The following is an 18,114-nucleotide window of genomic DNA, read 5'->3' as shown; positions in this document are numbered from 1 at the left end:
ATCTGTACACTGAGCAAGAAGTGAAGGATGCCAAAGAGAAATTTGGAAATGGAATTAAAGTTCTGGAAGAAGAAATAAAAACTTTGCAGTTTGTAGATGACACTGTAATTTTGTCAGAGACAGAAAATGACTTGGAAGAGGAGTTGACTGAAACAAACGGTGTCTTGAAAGGGAAGTATAAGATGAGCTTCAACAAAAGCAAAACAAGGGTAATGGGATGGAGTCAAAATAAATGGGAATACTGAGGGAATTAGATTAGAAAATGAGACACTAAAAGTTGTTGACGAGTTTTCCTATTTGTACAAAAAATCATTAATGATGGCCAAAGTAGAGAGGATAAATAATGAACACTGGCGATATTAAGAAAAGCATACACAGAGAAAAAATTTAAGTGTTAGGAAGTCTTTTCTGGAGGTATTTGTACTCCCCCAGTGTAGTCTTTTACAAAAGTGAAAAACGTCTGATAAGTAGTTTAGACAAGAACAGAACAAAAGTTTTTGAAATGTCATACCACAGGAAAATGTTCAAAATTAGATGGGTACATTGAATAACTAATGAGGAAGTAATGAATCGAACTGGGGCAAAATGAAATCTGCGGCACAACTTGACTAAAAGAACGGGTCGGTTGATAGGACACATTCTGGGACATCGAGGAGTTGTCAGTTTGGTAATGGAAGGAAGTGTGTCGGGTAGAATCTGTAAAGCAGGTTCAAATATACATAAGTTTCAATAGCTATGCAGAGATACAGAGGCTTGCACAGGGTAGAGTAGCATGGATAGCGGCATCAAGCCAGTATTCGGATTGAAGACCACAACAACAATTAAATGTCTAATAATGAAAATATGAATATAAATAAACTAATCATCACAACTAAGATAGGCACTAGGCTATGTGCCCAGCACAATAGTACAAGTATTATATACCTACTAGTTCTTCAGAGTATGGAAAAACTGAAAGGAAAGTATGATAAATTAAAAGAAGTTATTCATTGTGTTAAGGGAGAAGTAGTTTTAATTGTGATGGAGGACTGGAATTTGATAGCAGGAAAAGCAAGAGAAGCAAAACTAATAGGAGAACTTGGATGGAAGAAAGGAGTGAAAGGGAAGCTGCTTGGTAGAATTTTGCACAGAGCACAATTTAACCATTGAAGATTTTCAAGCTGAAAATCATGACAGAAGTTTGTATATGTGGTAGAGACCAAGAAACACCAGGTGATTTGATACACATTATATAATGGGAATACAAGGTTTTCAAAAACGGATTTTAAACTGCAAAACATCTTCAGGGCCAGATGTGGATTCTGGCCATAATTTATTGGAAATGTAAATTAAAAGTGAAGTAACTACAGAAAGGTAGGAAATTATAAGTTGCAAAATCGCAAAGCAGGAATGGCTAGAAAAGAAATAACATGAAAGGGCTAGAAAAGAAATAACATGAAAGTAAGAGAAGATGAGGTTGAAATAGCGAGAACTATGAAAGCACTGACAATGTAGTGGCTTAAAACAACAAACAGTTAGGATAAAAGGGCAAGGCCAAGTGAACACTTCTAGACAAAACAGCTTGCAAAATACGAGAGCTAACACAACTTTAATAGTAGTGCAGTGCAAAATGGTCCATTGGTTTGAAGATGGATAACAGTAAAGAATTTTACATAATTACAGAAATGAAAGTAAAATGTTGGTGACTTTTTGTTCGATTACAAATATTAGACATAAAAACTCTGAATCTAGGAAAAAAAACCTTTGTCATGGGGATACGATTGCTCAAAATTACTTTAATGCTAGTAATAATATACACAAAGAATAAACCAGTTTATTACCTGCACTGTTTTTAGGTTTTGCTACATCTGCAGACTGCACTGTAATTTCAGCAGTAGTGGCTGAAATGCCCACTGATTGGAAATCTGTTGCAGGCTCATCCCTTGTGTTGATGAGTGCAGATACATTCTCTGTTTTTCCTGATACAGTTGAGTCATAAAGAGAAGAATTGCCACACTCATTTTGCTTTAAATTTGAGTCTTCATTTGCTGCAGGATTCCTGGAAGCAAAGTAAGATACAATTAAAAATATCTGAATTACGTGTGTGTGTGTGTGTGTGTGTGTGTGTGTGTGTGTGTGTGAGAGAGAGAGAGAGAGAGAGAGAGAGAGAGAGAGAGAGAGAGAGAGAGAGAGTGAGGGGGGGGGCGCATGATAGCAGTACATGTGCTTCATTCTGCTGTGTATTTCTCCTGGTACATACAAATTGTATATTATTTTCTTTTGTATATAATATTGTGGTTTCACTTTGGAGATAATTTTCTTTGTATATATTTTAACCTATCAGGACTATCTCTACAACTGGTATTACCACAATTATTTTGCCAGTGCTCTACACTCCCTGTTTACATAGCTCACCTATTTAATTTCCAAATATACAGTGTTTTGGTTTTGTGTTTACTCAGTTAGCCAGCTTCTAGTAAATCTATTTGAGACTGCCAAGTCTGGAGTACCAGCCTACCCCATCTTATGTCATTTGCAATCTTCTCATCTTTTGCTCTGCAGCTCTATAATAACTAATGTTATATTGACAACATCCTCTTTACATATTCATATCCACATGTGTGTGCATTCAACCCTATTCTATCTAGACCTTTTCTTATTTATTGTGCTCTTAACAAACAAGATCATTCAAGTAGTAAAAACAGAATCAATAATATCTTAAGCATAACAGTTACACTGTTTGAAATTTATTATTGCTGTTTACTTAATATTGTTACATCAACATAAAGTATCCAAAAATAATTTATGAAAGTGAAAGTATTACCACCTTCCAGAAGAGGAAAGATGGGCATAATTAATATATGAACAGTACAGAACAATGACAGCTTACTTCTGACGCTCTTTCAGAATGTGAGATTGTCTCCGAGCATAGCGCTGACTCGGGCGGCGTTCAAACTGCACAGTTCGTCTTGCTCTGTTAAGCTGAGTTGTCTGAAACTCGGTCTTTCCACTGAAATAAATGATTAAGTACAAAGATCAATGTCACTGAAGTTTATAAAAACAATGAATGCACAAAAGAAAATTTATTACCATTACCTGTATCTAAATCGAGAGCCCATTCTGAAAAAGTTCTGTCTAGCTGATGGACCTTTCACAGGAACTCTTAATCTGAAGAATGCATGATGTTCTACTGCACACTTCCAGAGATGTTTGCAGGCTTTTTCATTATGTAACCTGTCAACACAAATCATTGTTTCGCTGATTCCTTGTATTTATTTATGAACCCAAAGATTGTCTCATTTTCGGGTTTGTCATCATCATAATACAATGACCAAATATAGTACTAGCATGCACCCCCCCCCCCCACACACACACACACACACAGTATATATAGATATGTTTTATGATGATAGGAGAAATGATCAGCCACAGCACTGCTAAAGGAACCATCCAGTATTTGCCTGAAATGGTTTATGAAAACCTAAATCGAGACGGCTGGACAAAGAGGGTGAACAATGTGAAGTCAGTGTTTTAACAAATGCACTGTATCATTTGGTTGGTCTCTTTTGTACAATGTTATTTTGGTCATACGTAATTTTAATTGTATAACTTGAAATATGATATGAGTGAGATGCTGAACTCAGGGAAATGACAAGACATTACTATCATACACTGTAGTTCTTGACACATTTTCTTGTAAAAGTGTAACATTGTGATCGTGTACTGTAACATGAGAGGGTGTTGTTGTTGTTGTCATTGTTTTCGCCCCCCTACTCTGAGTCCTCAAAGTAATCTTGAACTGAATAGTATGTATTAGTTACGAAGTATGTTTAGTTGTCTTTTTAAACAGATTTATTTTAGTAATTTTTTCATGTCCTTGAGCAATTTATTATCCAGTTTTAGTCCCCAATAGAATATGCCAATTTGAGCTTTTTGTTTATTTTTCCACACAGGCTATTGTTCCATGATTATGTATAGAACTCTTAGTAAACATTCACTAATGTTTACTAAGAAATCAGTTCCACTAGCTACAATGTAAACCCAATTAGCTTGTATTTAGAGATTTCTGCACAACAAGCTTGCATTTTTCAGTGCACCTGTGAATATTGTGAATAGCGAATCTTGTTTACACCTTACTTATGATCAATAATGTCATTTTTATAAATTACTATTTTCCTTACATCTAGGTGGAGTTGAAGATCATACGGTATCCAAGGGTCAACTGTGAGTTGTCTTTTATGAAATAATAATATTGTAATCACTTGGATTTAACAATATGAAATTGTTTGTAATAATTGTTTGACAGCTGTCTCAGTTGGTATCTTTATATGCTGAATGTTTACAGATGTTTCATCTTTGGGAGACAGGGATGGTAGATATTATTTGGTTAAAATTTGCTTTATATGTGTTATCTGTGATTTCATACATTCATTCTATCTCTTTGTCGAAAATTTCGATAAAATTTTCAAAGTAGGGCTTGTGTTTTGGATCAGTTTGTTCACTAAGTCCTTCAGAAAATTTCTTGTATGTGTGTATCTCTAATTCTTCCAAAATATTCATATTTTTACACTGTATTGCCAGATACTGAAAAAAGAAAAACTGAGGTAGAGGTCTTAAACACAGAATGTCGGCACAATCTCTAGCTTCCAGAAATTATAACGGGAAAAAAGAAAGGTAGTATATAACGGGGTAAGGAGGGCTGAGGCTGGTGAGGGGAGAAAAAAAAATTGCTTCAAACTCTAGGAGAAACTTACAGTGCAGGAAATCAAGTAAAGACAATAACTACATAACTGCAGAGGCTTAACAATGATAAGAAAGTAATTAACAAGGTGAAGGTGTCAGATTAGCTCAAAACAAACTGCAAGGGACATAGAAAAAAATGAAGACATGGCAAGACAACAAAATGTAATAGGTGAGGAAAAATATGTGAAAGAAAACAAGGAAGAGCAGAACTTTATGCACAAGGATGAGGCAGGAAATACGCCATGGCTATTCGGCTGAAATCATTTCTACCCTACTCCTTTGCCATGGTTTAAGTATTCTGCCACCTTGTCCAGTTAAGACAGGTGTGCCACCCATCCCCCCCCCCCCCCCCCCCCACACACACACACACACAGTCATCCTCCTCTAAGAAACTACACAGTGACATAATCATTCACCTGAAAACAAATGTATGCTCTTGTTCACGTCCTTGATCATCATCTTCAACAACAACTAAAGTCAACTTCTTCTTTTTGAAATCCAGTTTTCCAATCCTGGGCCTAAAAAACAAAAAACAAAAAAAAAAAAATGAAAAAACTTCTCTCCTTCATCAAAAACTTATTTTGGTTCATTCTGCAAACAATGACATCTGCATTACAAAAATCTTTTATTAGGCATCAAAAGAAAAATCTAAATCTGTAATTTTGCTATACTGTTATTTAAAGCATAGTTTTGCTCACCAAAAGAAAAGTCCAATTTTCTGTGTTCCCTCAAATACCAAAATTCCAGTGGGTGTCAGGCCCAAAGAATATTCACAACCATCTTTACCCTGAAAAATAACAGTATTTTAAATGCTGAAATATCTACATACAATATGAGAAAAAATTATAGCATCACAGGAAATGTATCACTCTACAAAGAAGCAAAGCAAGTAAGAATACAACAGTAGGAAAATCGCAACTACAGGGATCACACAGGGTATCTCACTGACTTGGTGGTGTCAGGCTGCAACACCAAAGATTTGGTACTCAATTTTGAGTCAGTACTTTAGTAATATTTTGGCTACACGAAAAATACCAAGTTATCCCATAGTTTGGAACCTGTGCTCAGTTGTAAGCTGCCCCATTAACTGCTGGGTAAGCAAGAATAAACCAAGCTATCAGCAGAGGCTGCTTTAACTTCTGTTTGTGTAACCTAAACTACCGTATCCTTTGGAAAAACATGAAAATAGATATTAAGTCCTAACAATCTCTTTACCCATCCTACCCCACAATTGCTATTAACTGTAACACTGTCAAAGTTTAGTTACAAGTGCCTGTTCAGTGTTTGTTCTTTCCAAACAACGCTATTGAGATGTGACATGTCTATTTTTTAATTTGTCCTTTGTTACTGTTAAAACAATGGCAGCTCAGAAATTGGCCAAGTAATTTATTTAACAGTGAGTTAGTCATGGCAAGCATTGAAAAAAAAAGTGAAATTTCACATGAAGGTTTTAGTTATTGCAACATTTTATGATTTTCGTAATGGTCTAACTCAAGAACAGTGCCTCAAATCACTCAGTTCAACTTTTCATAATCAATCACCCTCAGAAGCTACTGTTAGAAATTGGTATGCAGAATTTCCCCATTGCAGTGCTTCCGTCAGTGGAAAATTTTGTGAAGATTGACAGAAAACTGCCATTGTTCTGGAAAGTGTTGTTCCCATGTCCAACAGAATTGGCGAGGATTGGCACGACTTACCATGAGACAGAGGTGCCTTTAGCTATACTGAAGACTGCAGTATGTTTAGTTTTGCATGAATGTTCAGCAGTTCCACACGAAAAATGGGCTTGCATCAACTGGCATGAGGAAACATTCGAACAATTTGATGGAGGAACTGCAAAATCAGTACATGACACTGTAATAGGAGACGAAACTGCGTGTTCTGAAGCGAGTCAAGACTCTCCACTCATTTCTTCAATTACAACGGGTAAGTATTAACTGCTTTTCTATCCCCTAAAGCAACAGTTGACGCTGACTATTATACAACTGTTTGCCACAGTTGAAAAGTTCACAGCATTCCCTGTCCTGGCAATGTCAGCTATCTCACAATACATCAATGACTGACTACGTGATGGAGAAAAAACTGAACTGACATCTCACTGGTTGCAATAACATGATTTGTTGCTGAGTGACTTTTAATTCTCTATGAAAAATAAGTGTAAAGTGAATTTCATCACTCGAGAAGCTAATGAATCCTCCTAAAATTGCGCTTCCAAGGTATTGATACTGGAAGGGGGGAAAATATTTCTGGAACTAATTTGAATGAATGCAAAACTGTATGAATTTTAAAGATGAATATTTTGAGAAACAGTAAAACAATTTACACAAAAACATTTTCTTTAATTGTTTTTGCTAACACTTAAAAAGGCAGCCCTCTTATTCTGCAGCCTTAACAAAGAACTACTAAGTTACTTCACATATTAAGAATCTCAAGGTTTTGATCTGTAAGCAGTAAACTTCAAAAGTGTCTCAATTTGGTTAAGATTTAGCTTTCTCATATATTTTGAGGCAGTTGTCAATGCTTCTCTCACTTAAGGTCATCTACAATGTATTGCAGTCACAAACCACTTTGTCAGCCACCCACAAGCTCAAAATACTGAACAGTTACTTTTCAGAACTTTCCATCTACACACACGTGGACCTTAAAATTTACACAAGTTTTGGTAATACTACTGATTAGACTGTGATACAAAAACATTAATGCTATGAAATTAAGCACAAAATAAACAGACTGATAAATGCAACAAACAAAGCTGCTCAATATACAGAATGTGACACCATTATCTGGACTTCCGATAGAAGACAAAATAATTTTCTCCTTGCTCATGGTAACACGTTCTTTAAAGTCAAAGAGGAGAAGGAAAATTGGAAGTGGGAGGTGACATATCATGGTTTTATGTCTGAATAAACAATAAGCCTGTCGACAGAACAGTCCACAGGTGTATTTCCGCTTATCACTGTCTAAAGAGCACAATATTTTGACAAGTGATACTCTCACCACATTATGTGTACCTTAGGTACACAGAGTACGAAGGTACGTCATTCAGGTATGTACACACTCACAGTCAGTGATGTGTGACATCATCTGGCAGCCAGTATGGGAGCAGCTGTGCACTTTGCTAGTGTCGATCGGAGACAGTAAAAACAGTTTGTCACACATCTTTTAATCTCATTTTGAGCATCTCACTGGAAAGGTGTTAGATGTGTCAAAAGAATTGGCAATTGAAACAGTCAAGAGAAAAACGCTAAGCAGAAGTAGTGTTGACAATACTTGCCATTATCCAAACCTGGCTGCATATGATTGCCAACAGTATTTATGGCTTAAGCTTGTAACTACAGTGAATATGTTAGAATTTTGCATGTGAATTTAGTTCTGACATATTCAGAGGACATAATGAGACTGATAACAAAACTTTCTTTATGACATTGATGCAGAACATTCAACTCAAAGTTGCCAAGATAATGCAGTATAGAGATTTCTTTTGCCGAGGCACACTTCATTTCATCTAATTTAGATCTCTTATTTAAATACCTGCAGCAGACAAAAGTTCTTGTTCTGACAAATAAATCAATTATTTTCTTTATGATTTTGGGAAATCTTGATTGTACTAAAGCTGCTTGGGTTTCTATTCCACATTAACAACGCAAAATATTTGCTCCCTGAGAAGAAACAAAAATAATTTCATGTTGTCTTCTTAATCTGTAGTACTTTGACATTAAATCTAAGTTACTTTGTTGCACAATAAACTAAATTTCTCAAATTCTCACACAGTTTCTTCTGCATAGTTTTCAGAGGCAGAAAGCTGATCTCTGTTCTCTGCAATGGGGGCATCAAGCGAAAAGTATATTAGTGATATTGCCAGTCAGTATTAGTAGAAAACTCTGGTTTGTACTGGAAAATACACCAAGACTACAAATTCAAGAAAACAAATGTTCAAGACAATCTTAATTCAGTCTGGCAGTCACAGCGTGGGTAGCCTGGGTATCTTTCACATCTATGAAAAGACCAAAAAGTTAATTTACTGAAGTAAGAAATCCTTTCTGAAATGGGAGAATATTCCTTTTCCCCCACTTGCACAACTGAACAGATTTTCAAAAACCTTTTCAGAGAAATTTCGACTTCTGAGGTTGATACCATAACCACTTCTCAGAGGTGCTTGCTGATGGGTGTACCTGAGTTCGACAGACCAAAAACTTCGTTTACCACTATGATGATGTTTCCTCCATGATCTTTATGCAGAATATATTCCACAGTTTAGGCAATGTGACGTGAAAATAGCTGTGCAGCCATTCCGACATGCACACCCCGACATTGACACGAGCTTCTGATATATGATATGTGAGCAGGAGATTGTCTATTAATGTCTTTGTACACATAGTACTATCTGGCAGGGTGACTCTGTTAAATAAAATGATTTCAGAATAATTTCAGCAAATCTGGTACTGGAAATTTGTGGTAAGATCTTATGGGATCAAACTGCTGAGGTCATCATTGGTCCCTAAGCTTACACACTACTTACTCTAACTTAAACTAACTTACGCTAAGGACAACACACACCCACGCCCGAGGGAGGACTCGAACCACTTACGGAAGGAGCCACATGAACCGTGACATGACACCTTAGACCGCGCGGCTACCCCGCACGGTCGCAAATCTGGTACTCAATTTTCCTTTATTGTCCACTGATTTAACAAAAATTGTCTTAGAAAAGAATACACGAAGTTGTTACCACACTTTTGAATTTCTTGCTACCATATCACATGTAACAGAAATGATAAAAACTACAACTCCTTGAAATTGTGTTATGATTGGCTGTAATAAATTACTTGTCATTGTGACATCAGCATTTTAATATATTGGCAACTTCCACTTTGAAAATAAATTTTGTATCGCAACTACACGAACATTCTTGTGTGGTCCCATTATCATACTGTTGGATGAATCATAGCTCATACAACTATCAATGTTCATTTCATCAAATCCCATTGCTTCAAATTGTGTAAAAATGTTGTTGACCTATCTTTAATTAAACCTAGTACTTCTTTTAAAATGTCTGGTTGACATTTAAATAGTATTGTCCATTTTGGTGTATTGAATGGCAGTCCAAAGGATATACTTTTTTCATTAGATAATCATATGCTTATGAACACAATGCTCTGAAAGTAATGGCATTTTCATTATTCCCCTTCAACAGACAGCAAATTTGTCCTCGGGTGGAACATTGAGACAGTATAGTGTTCTGCAGGTTACCTCTTACCCAGAAAAGTCTTAAACTGTTATACTACACAGCAGTCACTGTTTAGTTGCTGGCACACCTTTTGGCCAATGTGTGCCAGGTAATTTCTCTGCGACAAGTACCAAACATTAATTCACACACTCATGCAACCAAGATACCTCACAGTCTTTCCATCCCCTGCCACTCATCTGCTCTGCATTGTTTTAATTTATTTCATCTCTATGCATGATTTAAAATAACAAGTAATATTTTACAGTTATTGCTTAACAATAGCTGTAAGTGTACAAAAAACGTGTGTATAGTTATAAAAGGCCAGCTGTGAGCGGGATTTGACTCCTGCAGTACATAAAGAAAATGTCAACTTTCATTAAATGAAAGTGCAAATGTGGCAATTTTTATTTGTTGCAGATGGCAAATATCTGTGGCAGAATGGAAATAATTGTCATAAATTCACACAGTTATAGCGTTGGCAACCTGTGTGTGTGTGTGTGTGTGTGTGTGTGTGTGTGTGTGTGTGTGGGGGGGGGGGGGGGGGGTGTCTGATTACAACGAACTACTCCTTGGCCAAAAGCTTTCTTGTTTGACAGTATTCTTGTTGTGCCTATCTGCAACTTGGCATCTCCGCTATATGGTGAGTAGCAACTATAATTTTAATAATATTGTCATTATTCCAGCCTGGTTTTTTGTTTTGTTTTTTTTTTTTTTTTTTCACACATAATTTCTTATGACCTACTATTCTTCCAAAATTAAAAGCTCTCTCATCTCATATACTGCTAGGTGAAAAAGTAAATCATATTTATTCCACGTAATTTATATGTGGTAACTAAAAATTGAATTTTAGCTTCAAAACACACTGCTGAACTCTGATAACAAAACAAAGTATTGTGACTCAAAATAGTACACAGAAAGTCAACATGTTTGTTGCCATTTATTCTCATTACTTGTTGGTATGTGCTACAATGGATCACTCTTACCTCAAAAATGTATGTTTGGCCAAAGCTGGGAGTGTAGAACAGGAAAAATTTACAAGGAGCTTTCTGCACGGGTAAGAGTTGTGGGGTAAGGTGGTACAATTTGGGGTACACAATAATTTTCACTATGCGGTGGAGTGTGTGCCAATCTGAAAGTTCTGGGCAAATTCCAACCCAGAACCTCACCTTTCATGGGCATAACTCTTACCCACTGAGCTATGTTCAGTGTGACTCATGAATAGCACTGCTTGTGAAAGGTGAGGTTCCAGCCTCAATTCATGGTGTAGCACACAGTTTTGATCTGTAGGGTTGTTATGTTGTATGGACAATGGTTGCGAATTATTACCCAGAGAATTTTCTGAGTTGTATAACCTACGTGGAGAAGCCTCGGGTGTTGTGCACTACATTTCCATGCAAAGAAAGATCTTAGTTACACAACAATCATGTTTCCAATAGTGGAGCCATACAGTACGTGCACTCCTGAGTTCAATGATAGATATCACGGGCCTACTGCTTACTTTCTTGTCAGCCAATTTATTCATAAATATCTTTTCCCCAGCTATCAGAAACTACCAATGCATCATCTACGTAGAGGACCATCAAACAATGAGGGTGGATCATTTTTCATGTCTACTGATCAATTAAAAAAAAAAACACGAAGTAGCAAAAATCAGTACGATTTAGGGCTGTTAAGTTCACATTTCAGCTGCAGATATGCCATTATGTAGGGATACTAGATTTTCCCTCTCTCATTAACCTGGCACCACAACCGTTACCCAACCTTAATACCAGCAAGTCACACCACCCTGCCAGCCAGAAGCCGCAGGAAACAACTTCACTGCCATCCCCGGTAAAGCTGGTAACAAGAACCTTTTTTCATCTGAGGGGACACACTACTCTGCTATGTCCGAGTCTAGAAAACCACAAAGAGATGCCCTCCAAGTCACATTCGGCTGCAGATCTTGGAAGGTATCATTTCATTACTGATAGTATAAAGCGTCTTTGTCTACAACACTTAAAAGTAGTATAACTGGGGAGATGAATGAAGAAATTGATTGCTTCACTAACACAGGAGAGAACCACATAAAACTGGCTATGTGCAAAGCAACTGACTAAGGTCCACATCTGCAACACGCAGCATCTGGCCTTGTGCTTTATTTATAGTCATGGCATAACATAAGCTTACTGGGAATTGTGCACGTTTAAAGTGAAATGCTAAACTGTTAGGAATAAGTGGAATCAGGAGTATAAAAACTTCCTAGCCTTCACGACTTCCTGCCAAAATTTCCACTTATATGACGTAACACTGGTAAAAAGCTTCTGTAAGTGAAGAATTCTGGGGATAAAGGTTATGTATGACACTCTCAGAGTTATGTCATGCCTCGCTTTCAGAAGGAATTTCCAAAGATCGAGTTACAACCTGATGATCTTGAGTCACAGTGACTCTCATCTCACGATCTTCAATGGATTCTTCAGCCAGCATTGTCCTCTATCTTTTAGCTGTTCTGGTGTATTAAGAAAGAATCTATTGTTTTCTTAGCATTTTTATTCATAAACAAAACGAAATCAATATGTAATCAGCAAGCACCCAAATCACAAAGCAAACTTAATAAATTTGCTTTCCCTACAAAAAATGTATATAAAACCTATCAAAATGAGCAAAGTAATGTCATTGTTTTTAATACAGAAAGCAAAATCAGTAAATCCATATATCCTAGCCAAGTAAATTTGCTATTAGTTTTTATTCATAAAAATAAGATTGCAGCACTTAGTTCTGTCACTAATGTAAACTTCCGAAAATACATCTTTCATTGAGTTAAAAACTTAACGGCACTGTCTATTGGTTCTTTGGTGTACTACTTAACTAACAGTATCATCTATTCATTCTTTTATTTACTATGTCATGTTGATTAAACATTCAAACTACTAATCTGAGCAGACGAAACTTTAAATTGCAATTTTGTTCTTCTTCTTGTTCCTTCCTTCCTTCCTGAAATGAAGCCTAGACATGGCACCAAGTTACGCTCAGTTTTCCTGTCAAAACCCCTATGAAAATTTGTATACTAGTTCTGGAGGTAAGAGTATTCAAACAGAGAGACATGATGGTCTTACAGTTTTATTATTAGTGGAAATGTGCTTGGCTTCCAGCAGCTTGGAAGTAGCTTTGTACAGAGTCAGTTCAGTTTTAGTTAGGATGCTTTGCAATAGTATGCTCATGGTTGCTTCAGTCAGTTTTACTACACGATTATGCCTCTTGCTCCACAAGCAGCCAGAACCACAATTTCTTCAATGGTGATGTGGTACAATTTGTCACAATGTTCATTTTTGCAATCATATCCATAACTCTTTGTGGCTAACCATCTTCTTTCTTATTACTTACCTACAGAAGTTCATATAAAGACACCAAATGACACTCTCTATGGACTGTACGAGTTATCATTTGTCTTTTTAATTTTTTTCCATGTATTTTTATTTTCCTACAGCAAAATTGCTGCATGCCAAGTAATCTAGGCTTGTGGGTTTATTTCGTTCTAACTGTGTAATGAAACTACCCCCCCATTCATTGTTTTTTAGATGAACAACATTGTTTGATTTTTTAAAAGCGCTTTGCGTTATTAGCCTGAAGCTTTCCCCCTGTTCCCTCATTTCTCTATATCAGTAATTCTGCCAATCTAAAATATTGAAGTAAGAGAACAGCTCTTACGACTCCATGGTCAGTGAACAGAAGACTGGCAGGTAACAATTACTTTATCTTCTAATGGGAAACAGTAAGACGAAGGACAGCTGATTATTTCAATCACTCTCCCAAAAGCAACAGTGACATCTTAAAGCATATACAAGCTCAGGTTGTGTGATTTTCCTGTTATTGCTTCAACCTTGCTGATCCCTGTTTTGGTAGTTGTATTAACATTGTTTAACACTTTTAGCGACTCATAAAATAATAAATGGATAAAACTGTAGTTCAAGCTTACCAAGACTATGTGGTTGTCCACTCCATACATCTCAAGCCATTTCACTTTGTTTAGGTAATTCATTTCAGCCTGGGCAGGAGTCAGTCCTCTGGAATTCAAGAGATAACCACAAGAGTAAAATAAACAGAAAGTCATTTACAACAGAATCACTGAGGGCAGGCATCTTCATGAAATTAATTCCACTGTAACTGTGATTTTATATGAAAGATTATTTATTTATGTCCCCTCGCTATATACGTATATCAAGTGAAACCTTGGGTTAAATGATGGTTTAGTAATTTACCTATAAAATATTTACTATAGTTTTCACTGTGAGTCACACTGTTCTTTCTTGAAAGAACTCACATTTATATAAAATGAACAAGATGGCATGGCAGTACAGCCGGTATACACATTGCTAAATGTAATAGACTTGCTATGTTCATTGCTTTCTGCTTTTAGATTGTGCATTTATTGCTTGGAATTTATTCTGGACACTTAATACTCTACTTTATAAGCTACCACGTGAATAATGTGATGTTTCTGGGGATTCCATGGTAGGAATTCTCTGTGAAATGGCATGAATGAAAGAGCAACTGTAGTACCTGGATAGAATATGTTTATAAGACAAAAATTCATGAAGTAATGTAACTAGATTCTCAACTGCCCTAGAACCCACTGTAAAAATGGAATATTACTGTTGAGAGGACTACAAAATTGCAAAATAATTAGAATATAATAATTTAAAAAAGAACAAATTACAAGGGATAATTCAGTGGGACTTCATGCCAATTGAAACAAAAAACTTAAACCATTTTGAAATTTTCATAGTCTTTATCCCATTATCTAATATTTATGAGATGTGTTCATATTTACCAATGTGGTTTTCATGTCACAGTTGGAAATAAATCATCATAGAACAAAAATGTATCATAAAATAAAAGCTTTGAAACTCACAAAAGTAGCACTAACACCCACTTCAAGAAAAAGAAGAGCTTTTGTCATCTAGGCAACACAATAAACCAGCAGTAGCTATGTGCTGGGGTCAGATTGGTCACCAAATACAATTCTGTGGAACTGAAGATCCGTTACATATACTAATTACTGTACACAAATTACTGTCCAGATAGACTGCACAAAATTATAAATCTGAGAAAAGCTTGGAGAGAAAACGGGAAGAGGTATTAGCTAAGTGGTGTTACATAACACAAACAGCATTCAACCATCTGCTGAAGGAGCTAAAGAAGCCAAATAAGTTCCACTTGCTGATCTTTGGCTGAATTCAGATGACACACTAGCTCTTCTTTTTACGCGTAGCACCAAGGGCACACAGATGACTACAGTAACAATGGATTTGTAAGAAGTCAATAAAGTAAACCATTTTGTGTATTCTAACTGACTGCTGTACATAAATTTCTTTAGATTTGGGAAGTTCTTGCATGTACTTTTGCCTGACTCTGAATGAAGATGGCAGACTCAGCTTTTATTTCATTTGCCAAGGACATCTATGTTATTATGGCAACAAGCTTTCTGCTCACAAGTAAATGCTCATACATCTGAGGGGATTTGACTTATAATTAAAAATATTTTATGTGTGCAGCCTGTTTAAATGCCAAGTGCATGATCTACAATACTGACATTAACAACACATTTTTCGAAACTTTGGTCTCTGATTTCTGGTATATTTCTCTTCAAAAAGCCCCCTCACAAATAATGCAGAACATGGGTCACTCGTCATTTCTATTGTTGTTGTTGTCTTCAGTCCTGAGACTGGTTTGATGCAGCTCTCCACGCTACTCTATCCTGTGCAAGCTTCTTCATCTCCCAGTACTTACTGCACCCTACATCCTTCTGAATCTGTTTAGTGTATTCATCTCTTGGTCTTCCTCTATGATTTTAACCCTCCACGCTGCCCTCCAATGCTAAATTTGTGATCCCTTGATGCCTCAGAACATGTCCTACCAACCAGTCCCTTCTTCTTGTCAAGTTGTGCCACAAACTCCTCTTCTCCCCAATTCTATTCAATACCTCCTCATTAGTTATGTGATCTACCCATCTAATCTTCAGCATTCTTCTGTAGCACCACATTTAGAAAGATTCTATTCTCTTCTTGCCCAAACTATTTATCGTCCATGTTTCACTTCCATACATGGCTACACTCCACACAAATACTTTCAGAAACGACTTCCTGACACTTAAATCTACACTCAATGTTAACAAATTTCTCTTCCTCAGAAATGCTTTCATTGCCATTGCCAGTCTACATTGTATATCCTCTCTACTTCGACCATCATCAGTTATTTTGCTCCCCAAACAGCAAAACTGCTTTACTACTTTAAGTGTCTCATTTCCTAATCTAATTCCCTCAGCATCACCCGACTTAATTCGACTACATTCCATTATCCTCGTTTTGCTTTTGTTGATGTTCATCTTATATCCTCCTTTCAAGACACTGTCCATTCCGTTCAACTGCTCTTCCAAGTCCTTTGCTGTCTCTAACAGAATTACAATGTCGTCGGCGAACCTCAAAGTTTGTATTTCTTCTCCATGGACTTAAATACCTACTCCGAATTTTTCTTTTGTTTCCTTTACTGCTTGCTCAATATACAGATTGAATAACATGGAGGAGAGGCTACAAACCCGTCTCACTCCCTTCCCAACCACTGCTTCCCTTTCATATCCCTCGACTCTTATAACTGCCATCTGGTTACTGTACAAATTGTAAATAGCCTTTCGCTCCCTGTGTTTTACCCCTGCCACCTTTAAAATTTGAAAGAGAGTATTCCAGTCAACATTGTCAAAAGCTTTCTCTAAGTCTACAAATGCTAGAAATGTAGGTTTGCCTTTCCTTAATCTAGCTCCTAAGATAAGTCATAGGGTCAGTATTGCCTCACGTGTTCCAATATTTCTACGGAATCCAAACTGATCTTCCCCGAGGTCGGTTTCTACTAGTTTTTCCATTAGTCTGTAAAGAATTTGTGTTAGTATTTTGCAGCCGTGACTTATTAAATTGATAGTTTGATAATTTTCGCATCTGTCAACACCTGCTTTCTTTGCGTGTGCATGCGTGTGGGGAGGGGGTCACGGAGAGCAAGGCATGCAAGTCCAGTGTGCTAACCACTACAGGTAGTTAAATAGTTAAAAAAGCTAGTTTCTGAGTCTCAGGAAGACAGGCATCAAGCTCCAACAATAGACGGATGTGTAATGAAATACTGTTGTATTCAAACTAGAGGTTGACAGCTCCTTTACTTAAAGTTACCTTTTATGATTGCTGCAGAGTGCAGAAAGATGTGTTGAATTGATATTCAATGTGGGAGGTGTGTCAAACTTTAACCTCTTCTGAAAAGGGAAGACAAACAGAGTAAAGCACGAAATGTATTTTTTATATGTGTGTTCCACTGTAATTGCAATTGAATTCTAGCTCTGGTGGACCACACACATAAAAAAATGCATTTCATGCAATTTACTGAAGCTGTGGAACGGCATACACAAAAAAATATTCCAGAGTACAGCACATTTGGAGAAAGATGCACATTATGAACTATTCTTTGCAATGAAACTTGATGTTACATACCTAGGATCCCTTAACAAAATTTGTTGTATTTGTACTCTCATCATATTTGTTGACAACAGCACATTGTATGAGTAGCTAACATTTTCAAATTGCTGAAATTACTTTTAGGCAAATTGCAGAAAGAAATTATATTCTGTGATGTCAACTAATGTTCAATGCTGTGCTGGCATCCACTTTGTATTAGTGATATGCGCTTAAATATAATAAGGAAACTTCTGGTACAATGTAGAGTGTTGACTCATCAACAGGCACACACAAAAGAGAACAACTTGCTAGCTTTCAGGCTAAATCTTTTGTTGGGCTAGAGCACGCACACAACCCCCCCCCCCCCCCCCCCCCGGACACACAATACTGGGACTGCATTTTGCCAGGTGTACCAGGGAGGGGTGGGGTCGGAGTTGTGTCATATAGAGTGGCGTGGTGTGGCATGGGGAGCAGCAGGAAGCAGGAAAAGGGTTTGGGGTGAGTAGCTAAATGACCCACATGTACCGGAAAAGGTGTGGTGCAGTGCACGATGAAGCTGACATGGAGAAATGGAATGGGAGATGGTGACAGGACAGAGGATGGGGACAGTGAAATGAGCACCTACCCGCAAAAGGCAAAGGTCCCGAGTTCGAGTCTCGATCCGGCACACAGTTTTAATCTGCCAGGAAGTTTCAT

General features: G+C 37.0%; 1 protein-coding gene across 2 annotated transcripts in view; it reads right to left on the bottom strand.

The window, feature by feature from the left end:
• LOC126469685 (band 4.1-like protein 5) overlaps window positions 1–18,114 on the bottom strand; it is a 146,636-nt gene that overhangs the window by 88,254 nt on the left and 40,268 nt on the right. For both annotated transcript variants that reach the window (XM_050096839.1, XM_050096838.1), the window contains exons 6-11: window positions 13,902–13,989; window positions 5,421–5,509; window positions 5,139–5,240; window positions 3,076–3,213; window positions 2,870–2,989; window positions 1,821–2,038 (exon numbers count right to left, since the gene is read on the bottom strand). In XM_050096839.1, coding sequence (XP_049952796.1) covers window positions 1,821–2,038; window positions 2,870–2,989; window positions 3,076–3,213; window positions 5,139–5,240; window positions 5,421–5,509; window positions 13,902–13,989 — 755 coding nt within the window. The remainder of the gene's footprint in view (window positions 1–1,820; window positions 2,039–2,869; window positions 2,990–3,075; window positions 3,214–5,138; window positions 5,241–5,420; window positions 5,510–13,901; window positions 13,990–18,114) is intronic.

The sequence above is a fragment of the Schistocerca serialis genome, chromosome 3 (assembly GCF_023864345.2).
Source record: "Schistocerca serialis cubense isolate TAMUIC-IGC-003099 chromosome 3, iqSchSeri2.2, whole genome shotgun sequence".
Taxonomy (NCBI): Eukaryota; Metazoa; Arthropoda; class Insecta; order Orthoptera; family Acrididae; genus Schistocerca; species Schistocerca serialis.
Note: the sequence above shows the minus strand (reverse complement) of the source record. Positions and strands in the feature narration are given on the sequence as shown.